Source organism: Plasmodium knowlesi (genome assembly GCF_000006355.2).
Source record: "Plasmodium knowlesi strain H genome assembly, chromosome: 9".
Taxonomy (NCBI): domain Eukaryota; phylum Apicomplexa; class Aconoidasida; order Haemosporida; family Plasmodiidae; genus Plasmodium; species Plasmodium knowlesi.
Window position 1 is genome coordinate 910,019 of NC_011910.2, and position 9,789 is coordinate 919,807.

Here is a 9,789-nt window from a genome sequence, read left to right on the forward strand (position 1 = left end):
AGGAAATGGCAAACCGCTCACTCTGCTGAACTGATAAAATGGCACCCCACGGGGAAGGCGGTCAGTAGAAAGAATGCTCAGTAGGAATCCTCCCTGAAATGTCTCCCCTCATCTGCGTAATCGAAATAATCCGCGTCGTGGTCAGTGCCCTCTGAAGAATCCCTGCCCGTGTTTATATATTCGTCTCTACTCTTGTTGTAAGCTTCAATTGCAGACTTCATCCTTATGGCCTCCCTTTTTTTTTCTATATAAACCTTAAAAATGATGTACAAGGAGTAGGATGCAACCAAAATTGTGGACAAGAAAAATGGAGATGATCTGAATTCACCAAACGAAATGGAAAAAATATATCTTTTTATTTTGGGGGGAATAACCACATACAGAAAGTTCTCCTTCAAATTTTTCATAATGGCAAGTTCAATTTTTTTGTTTACTAAGGAGGTGTATACTGGATAGAGGGCCAAACAGAAGGTACCCACGCAGAGGAATCTGGTCAGGCAATTTCTGTTAAATATCAACAAAAGTTTGGATGCTACTTTACTCCACCATTTTTTATCTTTCGTATTTAAATGATTGTTCTTCACTTGTCCCTTTCCATTTTCCCAATCGTGTAAATATAAGACATGCACATTGTTCTGTTTTTTCACAACATGTTGATCATTGGTAGTTATTTTATTTTTCCTGAAATGTGACAAATCATACTTCCTTTTTGCAATCCCAATGAAGGCATATTCATGGCCGCTACTTTTTTCCTTGTGTTGACTTATCAGGGGGGATGCCAAATGGGGATACTTCCCCTGGGGACTTTTTTTAATGCATTTTACTCGTAGGAGAGTTGCGAAAAGGAAGAACACAAACGCGAAAAGGGGGACGGGTTTCATTTTAAGCGCTGCCCTCGCCTTGTCCTAATGGGGGTGCACATGAATGTGCATATGAATTTGTATATGGACGTGTGGATGTGAACTTCCCCACGTGTGAACTTCCTGCTGGGGATACCTCACTCAGCAGGTATACTTTTTTGCTTCAACGGGGATGTAAAGCGGGGACACCATCTTTTTCCCTTTGCGAGGAAAAGTCATTTTTTGTAAAAAGTTCGAGGCACGCAGAAAGGGAACTCACGCTTTGAAATTTCTCCTCCTTTCAAGCGTAACAGAAAATTTTGCCCTATTCACAGGTGTGCTGAGAAAGTAACCCTTTTGTTTTATTTTCCAAGCGTTCCATTTAAATGTTTTTTTTTTTTTTTTAAAAAAAAAAATAAAATAAAATAAAAATATATTTTCCTACACATTGTTTCCCCCCGAATTAACACGCCACATTCTGTTGAGAAACGGTTGACATTTCCACATGTAAACTTTTTTTTAACACATTCTGGGAATTAGTTGTGAATGCTGGTGTGGATGTGGGAGGAGTCTCTTTCCCGATTTCTTTGGATGGGCATATATGTCCCCATTTGTCGTGTTTTTTTGATTTATTTATTTTGATTTATTTTATTTTTTGGTACCTTTCCTTTGTTGCTCAATCACCCAGAGCTCCTTTGCACCGCAGGTTTGAAAAATAAATTGGGAAATTAATGGAACAGTTAATAAAACATTAAAGGGGGAAAAGCTGGGCGAGGAGTTAGACCGTTTAAGTCATTCGGAAATGTGGCTTTGCTCTGTTTCGACTTGGCTTGCCTTGTTGTGCGACGCCCAGGGGGGTGCGTGAGATGCACACATACATGTAACCGCGTTCGTGAGGTTTAGTTGTTCCTACTTGTACACATACCCGGACAGGTGTTAGCATGGTGAAGCAGAACGAAAGTAGTGTTAAAAATAGCTGTGGTAAGGTTATTAGGAAAAAGGCGAAAAAAAAATAAATAAATAAAAAGGGGTAAGGCCATGGGGTGGGTGTGAAGAGCGACAAAGAATGTTCCACACTGTTATGTGAACACGCCAATCCTACAAATACATGCAGTTAAAAAAATGCATGAATTGTACGGCAAAGGGGGGGATATAAAAAAAATATATATATCAGACCTTTAATGAGAACAAAAAAAAAAAAAAAAAAAAAAAAAAAAAAGTTACAGACGAGCGCAGTAAAAGCAAGTGTCCACATATGATCCTTGTAACGCCGAATGAACTACATTTTGAATTAATTTTTACTTCACCTTTTCAATAGAAAAATTTTAACCTTTCCTGGATTCCCATTTTCACGTTATGTGCTGCAGCACGGACATGAACAAAAAAAAAAAAAAGAAAAAAAAAAAAAAAAGAAAAAAAAGAAAAAGAAAAGAAAAGACTGTATGGACGGATGAACATACAAAAGAGCTTTTCCCCAAGTGGTGGAATTTTTTCCTATATGTACAAATCTGCATGATGCCCGTTTTGAAATTGTCCAGAGTTGCGTGGGGAACGAATGTAGTTTTTAGCTTCGTTTTGCTCCTTTTTTTCATCACTGCGTTTTTCCACGCGGTTACTCGCTTGGTTTGTCAGCCAACCGGCGAAAGCAACTTGCCTCATCGCGTTCGTGACAGGCCATCACATCCGTAGCTGCTTATCGCGTGTCACCTCGCTCTGTCGCACGTCCCCTTTTAACCGCCGTAATTGATCACATGATAGTTGTTCATGTGGACGCATTGCTCGCGCTTTCCCCGCATGTGTGCGTTTTGACCCGTATTTCTCGTGGGTGTGAAGTGCCTGCACGTGTGTTACTGCGTATATAAAAGCACACATATGTATGCATTTGAACGTATAACATAGTGGCCACATCCATTTTCCCTATTTTCTGCCTACATGAAGTGGATCCACATAATCCCCCGTTCTACATGAACAACACACATAGAACTTTTTTTTTTTTTTTTTTTTTTATTTTCCCACCCTTTTAAAAAAAACACTTGCTTTGTTGAATTTCTGGAATTTGTTGAATATTTTCTTTTTCTTGAATTTTATTTTTTCCCTTTCTTTTTTATCTCCTTATCTACATAACGTTTTAACCTTTTCAAGGGCGTTTATGGGCGTCACCATTCTTTCGCCAAAGTGAGCAACAGTTACTCGCTGTATCCTTCCTCTTTCCCATTGATTTACCCATTCGTCTACACAATCCGCTTCAGCACATTTTCTATTTCATTTATGTAGCAGTTAACCATAAAGTGTGCTTCCGTATATAATGTGTCCCCATTTGCTTAACACACAGAAAGAGGAAACAACACAACTGTTATATTGCGTATTCACTTTGTAAAATTTTTTTCCACCTCCCCTAAACGCTACATATTTTTATCATACACACAGGAAAAAGGAAAGAAAAAATATATATATACTGTTAAGAAAGAGGGTAAAAGCTGAATCTACGAGAATTCAAAATTATGTCCGAAAAAGTGGTGGAGTCCATCTTTCTGTACATAAAAGGGTAAAAAAAAAAAAAAAATAAGTGACAACAACAAACATGTTAAGAACGAAATAAGTGGTAAGACGAAACAACGTTAAGCAGAGCTGGCGCGAGAGGACAGTTCAACTTGCGCGGACAAAATGAGCGGGCGTACAGGCTACCTGGGCAATGAACGCATTTTTGAGTTTTTCTAAAATGCAAATTCCAGCAATTTTTCATGTGCTATCTTCAAGCTGAAGGAAATTCCTAGTTTTGTTTTTTCAAAAATAGAGCTTGCATGATTTTCCGGACGGGGCGGTGGAGCGGTGGAGCGGGCTTGTGTTGCAGTCCGCTCTGTGTCCCACCTGCTGTGCTCTTCTTCGCCTACCCGGTGCACTTCTTTGTTTTTCACTCCGTCTTTTTTTCCTTGATTTGCGCTTGGTCCTTTTTGCCCTGCTTTTTCCCCTTTCCCTTTCTCCTTACCAAGTGCACAAACCATTTATTTTGTCATATCCACAAGAATACCCAGCGGTTTGGCAACCTATCCGCGAAGGCACGTGCCTACATGTCGATGCGCACAAGTGGACACGTGTCAACATATACACATGTGCACATGTAGTACACCTTCGTGTGCACACCTTTCTAGCGTTGTCCCTCTGGTAGACTCTCCAAAGGAACTCGTTCCCTCTCCTGCACAAAAAAAAAAAAAAAAAGGAAGGAACCACATTTTTCACAGGTCCACATAACATGATATTGGATGTACTCAAAAACAATTTTGAAAAAAAAGGGGAACCTTTTTATAGCAAAAAAATGAGAACTAGCATCGAAAAACAGAACAGAAAGAAGAAGAAGAAAAAAAAAAAAAATTTCTCGTTGCAGGATGAGAGCGAAAAGAATAGTACAAAGGTGGAGAGCACAGATGATGCAAATACACTCACGGAAAGTGAAGCACATAGTAAATGTGAACCCTCAAGTGGTGAAAAGGAGGATAGTCTTCTTCAAATTGCAAAGGGGAGAAACGCTCCCCTAAAGGCGAAGACAACAGCAACGGCAACAACTACAATGACGAAGAAGAAGAAGAAGAAAAAAAAGTCGTCCAAAGGACTCTATCTAAACGTGAAGAGGAAGAACACAAGCTATGAAGAAAACGAACAGGAAGATTTCACGGAAGATATTTTTGAAAATGAAAATTTTGACGAGCTACAATTTGTGGAGGACGAAAATGTGGAATACAGAACTTATAATTCCTTCTCCAATGCGGGATTCAAACTGTTAAGTAAATACTCAGTCGATGATGGAGATGGAAAAATCACCAAAAGGAAAGGAAAGAAAAAAAGACAGGGACAAAAACAAGTGGAACAAGAACAGGAGGACTACAAAAAGTACAATTTCAACCATGAGGAATCACTTAAGGGTAATCACAACGAGTTTGACTCGGATATCATCAAATTTTTAAATAGGAATAAAAAGAGCATTGATTATGACAAACGGAATGGCCGTTCGTTTCAAAAGGAAGATGTCTACTCGTATGAAGCCAGTGCAGGTTATGGCGGGAGGAGGGGAAAACAGAAGCAGCTGCAGGACGATCGGGAAGACGAGGATAACTATGAACATTACCGGGAAGAAAACGCCGACTATTACGACCGCGAGGAGGACGACGAAGGTGGTAACGAAGAAGGTGGTGACGACCAAAGTGGTGAAGACGAAAGTGGTGACGACGAAAGTGGTGACGACGAAAGTGGTGAAGATGAAGGTGGTGACGACCAAAGTGATGATGACTATAATGCCAGCGCATCGCAGTATAAATACCAACGCAGCGGCGGTATAAAAGGAAGTGGTAATTTTAAAAGGGCTGGGTTATTGGGGCAGGAGGAGGAGAAAGACGAATACAGTGATGAGGATGAGGACGGTGATGAAGAAGAGGCAGAAGAGGACGAAAACAATGACGACGAAATGGACAATGATGATGATGATGATGACGAGAGCGATCGAGGCTCCCTTGATCGGAAGAAGGAAACCAACACGGAAGACCCAAAGCGCAGACTTCCCTTCGCAAGTGAGTTCAAGTACATAAACACCCCATCGGGGAGATACATGTATGATAAAAGGGAAGACGGTCATTTTGAAAATGATGAGAACACGTGGACCATCACAAAATATGACACCACAAAACGCATATACGGAGATGAAAAGAGGCAAGAAATAAAACTTGGGCATATCGAGAGTAGGAAGGAAGGAAACCACAAAGTAGAGTACCACGAAAAAATGCAAAATAAAAAATATGTGAACGTAAAACTAAGCGAAAGTAATTTAAAAAAAAGTAGCACGCCCTACGGAAGGCAATACAACATACAGAGTACCATGGAGGGGAAATCATCCCTGAGGAACGCCTTGAACATTGGGAAACCCAATCTCAGTAAGGATAAGTACAAATTTAATATCCCTAATGTGGAAGACAAACTAATTAAGTTTAATATAGGTTCCCGCACTAACAGCAACAGTAGGAGCAAGCCAATTCACAAAGATGAGAGGATAAGTACATTCAGCTACATGCTTCATTCGTCAAACCAGAGTGTTCACGTAGAAAACAATGATTACTTAATAAAAGAAAGGGGAAAAAAACAAGCAGAACAAACAAATGAAGAACGCACAGATAGCCACTTCAGAAAAGAGGAGAAAATACTCCAACCACTTTGGGAAGAAACACAGAAAACGCAGAAGGATCCCCACGGGGAAGAGAAAAAAAAACATAACATCAAAAGCTTCCTAGACAAAATAAAGCACAGGAAAAACAACGAAGATATGCTTAAACGGGAACACAGCAAATATGATAATACGGAGAGGAGTGACAAAAAGGAAAAATTCAAAATGAAGTTAACGGACATTCTGAATGCACGAACGCTGGGAAATTTTTTCCATCGAAACAAAACTAGCGCCGCGAAATCGTTGTCCCCACAGCGAGAAAGGGAAGCTAGCGTCGAGCCGTGTATCAAATCGAATGGTGTAGAGAAGTTCGGGTGGCTCCACCAGGGCAGATCCGACGGGAAGCGTGACAACCATCAGCTTGAAAAACGCGATGATCACTTCCCCCTACACCAAAAAACAACATTCGGTCAGCCGCCCATGATAAAAGACGAAATGGGACATTACAGCACAAGGGATGCGATGAAAATTCTGGACACCTTTTCGAACGAAGGGAAAGGCATCCATGACGATACTATTATGCAAAGTGATCCAAGGGAATATGACAACAGAGGAATTCACAAAAGGGGAAGTAAGAATACACTGGAATTTTCCTATAAAGAGGGCTCTTCACCTGAACAACCGATTGCTTCTAAAGTGGCCCTTGTCACATGGGATGGAAAAAAAAACGACCTTGGGAAGCCATTCGATAGGAACAAGAATAACTCTAAACCAGAGGACTCCAAAACGATCAGCTCAAACGGTATAATCAGTGGAAAATACAACAGGAAATATCACACAGGCAGGGAGGACTTAGATGCAGACACGAACATAGGGATGTCTGGAAAGGAGAGTATTATACCAAACATATATCAACAATTTTATTATAGAAGCCCCATTGGAAATGAAAATAGAATAACTCAATTTGAAGGTGATTCAAAGAGGGGAAGACAAATTAAAATGCAAGGGGGAAACGGAGGGGAAGAGGAGTCAGATGTAAAAATGGAACAAACGTTAAACAGAAAAATGATCGAGAACAATGAACTGAAGAGAAGGAATGAAAATAATGAAGAAGTGTTGGCAACCCCATTTTATATAAAAAGTAAAATTGACAAGGTTCTGAAGAATAGCGAAATTTTCGAACGATCTGCAAGAGCCACCTTTCAGCAGTTCGATGTGAAAAATAAAAACTTCCTGCATTTCAGCGAGATCGAGTCACTCATTCAGAAGCTCTGCTTCAATTTGGAGCTCCCCCCTGTTGATAGTAAGCATTGAGAGGAGTGTTACGCATAGACTTATCGCATAGTCATGCGGCATAGACGTGTGGAATAGAAATATATTACCAGTGTGATTTTTTGTGCGCAAATGAAATGGTGTTTAAGGCCCGCAGGACAACCCCTTGTTTGATTACCTCTTTAACCACCATGCCCATTTTTATCCTCCCCCTTGCAGAGAACATTCTCTCCATCGTCTACAAAGACTATGACAGCAGCAAGAACAACAGCATGAACTACACCGATTTCAGGCAGATGTACTGGGACCTGCTGAAACAGATAAAGAAAAAGTATTACCCAACGAAAAATTTAAAAATAAAAAGAAACTGCATAATCAGCAGGAAGAAGCTAGGAGGATACGACTACTCATCGATATACAATTATTTGAGTTTTAAAAAAATCCTGGGGTGTGGTGCCTTTGGAGAAGTACACCTTGTGGAAGACAACATCTGTAAGCTTTACAAAGTGGTGAAAATATTAAAAAAAAAAAAATTAAAAAATATAAAAATTAACGAAGAAATTAATGTACTCATATATCTAGATCATCCAAATATCATAAAAATATTTGACGTCTACGAAAATGTCGATTGTACTTACATTGTAATGGAACTTTGTGAAGGAGGGGAACTCATGGACAAGATAATCAAGTCCTCAATTTTCAATGAAGAATATATAAAAAATATTATGTTCCAAATTTTGTGTGCCATAGCATATATGCATAGCAACAACATTGCCCACAAGGACTTGAAGCCTGAAAATATTTTATTCAAATCCAAAGGAGATGATACATTAAAGATTATTGACTTTGGATTAGCTGAATTGATTAACCACACGGAGGGAGTTAGCAAAACTGCTGCAGGCACTGTCCTCTACATGGCACCTGAAGTTTTTAAAAAAAAATTTACCATCAAATGTGATATATGGTCAGCTGGAGTTATTATGTTTTTTTTGTTCTCCAAAAATTTACCCTTTTGTGGAAACACCTACGACGAGATTAAGTTGAGCATATTCAAGGACGAGCCTGACTACAAGAGCTTGAAGGGCCGGCTGTCTCAACCCGCACTGCACATCTTGAAGCTCATGTTGGAGAAGGATCACACCCGGCGCCCCATGGCGGCAGTGGTATGCACAATCGCGTATCTGCAACGAATCGTGTGTAGTATAATAAGCACGCTTCTATAATAATGCAATCAATTTTGTACAGCATTACAAACCACACGTGAGAACATTCGTACCCCTTACCCCACCCCCTGTACTCAGCTCCTGCACCACCCCTGGTTCCAGGGATTCCTAGATCCAGTGCAAATGAATCCAAGCACACTCAGCAACATAAAGGCCTACATGAAGCAATCCAACATTAGGAATATTATAGTCAACATAATGGCTCACGAGCTCAGCGTAATAGACAGCCACTTAAAATATATCAACGAGCTCTTCTGCAAAATAGACACGAATCACAATGGCTCACTAAGTCACGGGGAAATTTATGCCGTGTTGGCAAATGCGGGCATCAAGAAGTGGGACATCAACCGAATAGTGCAAGCGCTGGATATCAACGATCGGGGCAGTGTGACCTACACAGGTGCGTTCACACATGCACACATACGTATGCCAATATTCATACTTGCATGTTCATACTCGTACGCTTAAGTACCCCTGCACATGGAGGAACTACACCACACACACACACACACACACACACATACACCATATCTCAATGCTCGTTTTCGCCTCTGCAGAATTCATCGCCGGATGCTACCGATGGAAGGACATAGAATCCACTTTCTTAAAGGCGGCCTTCAATAAAATCGACAAGGTTGACGGAGGGAGAATTGCACTGGCGGGCACTTGAAATGCCGTCACGCCGCAGAGCACAGCGCTGTTACAACGCTACTACACCGATATTACAACTTCTCTCCCCAGAGGTTCTCAAAACGAAATGATCTTCAATCCACCCCGCAGGACGAAGATGGCTACATCAGCAAAAGCGACATAGTAACGCTTGTGCAGGACAAAGTCATTGAGAGTCACGACGTGGACAACTTTTTCACCTCCGTGTTCCTTGTGAAAAAGGGCTTATCTTGCGAAAGGCGCGCGAGCAGGGTAATTCGGAGGCAAACAAAACGCTAAAGAGAAAGCAAGCAACAAAATGGAACTCTAAAGAGAAAAACAAAAAAAAAAAAAAAAAAAAAAAAAAAAATACAAAAAACGACAAAATAGAAAAAGCGTCCGTTGTCCATCCCACCCCTCTGCAGATAAATTTCGATGACTTTAAAGAGTACCTTTTAAGCACGTTTTAGGACTACACAAGAAGGAGAAAAAATAAAGAACAAGTGGAGAACTCGAAGGTGGATATATATAGCATATTTCCACGTAAAAATAAAGCATAATTTTTTTTTTTTTTTTTTGACCCATCACATTGAATTTTACTTGTGAGTAAAATTTGGAGGAATATCTATAACGTCGGTATAAAGCACACGCATGTTTGAGG

General features: G+C 40.3%; 2 protein-coding genes across 2 annotated transcripts; one reads left to right on the forward strand and one right to left on the reverse strand.

The window, feature by feature from the left end:
- Positions 1-77: 77 nt before the first annotated feature.
- PKNH_0920500 (conserved Plasmodium protein, unknown function) lies at positions 78-881 on the reverse strand (the record flags this gene model as incomplete). The annotated part of the gene is made up of 1 exon (XM_002259193.1): positions 78-881. One exon carries the CDS (start codon positions 879-881, stop codon positions 78-80), a length of 804 nt encoding a protein of 267 aa, XP_002259229.1.
- Positions 882-4,089: 3,208 nt separating this feature from the next.
- On the forward strand, positions 4,090-9,598 carry PKNH_0920600 (calcium-dependent protein kinase 6, putative; the record flags this gene model as incomplete). Its single annotated transcript, XM_002259194.1, has 6 exons — positions 4,090-7,288; positions 7,477-8,420; positions 8,559-8,880; positions 9,038-9,114; positions 9,261-9,401; positions 9,554-9,598. 6 exons carry the CDS (start codon positions 4,090-4,092, stop codon positions 9,596-9,598), a joined length of 4,728 nt encoding a protein of 1,575 aa, XP_002259230.1.
- Between the last annotated feature and the right edge of the window lie 191 nt (positions 9,599-9,789).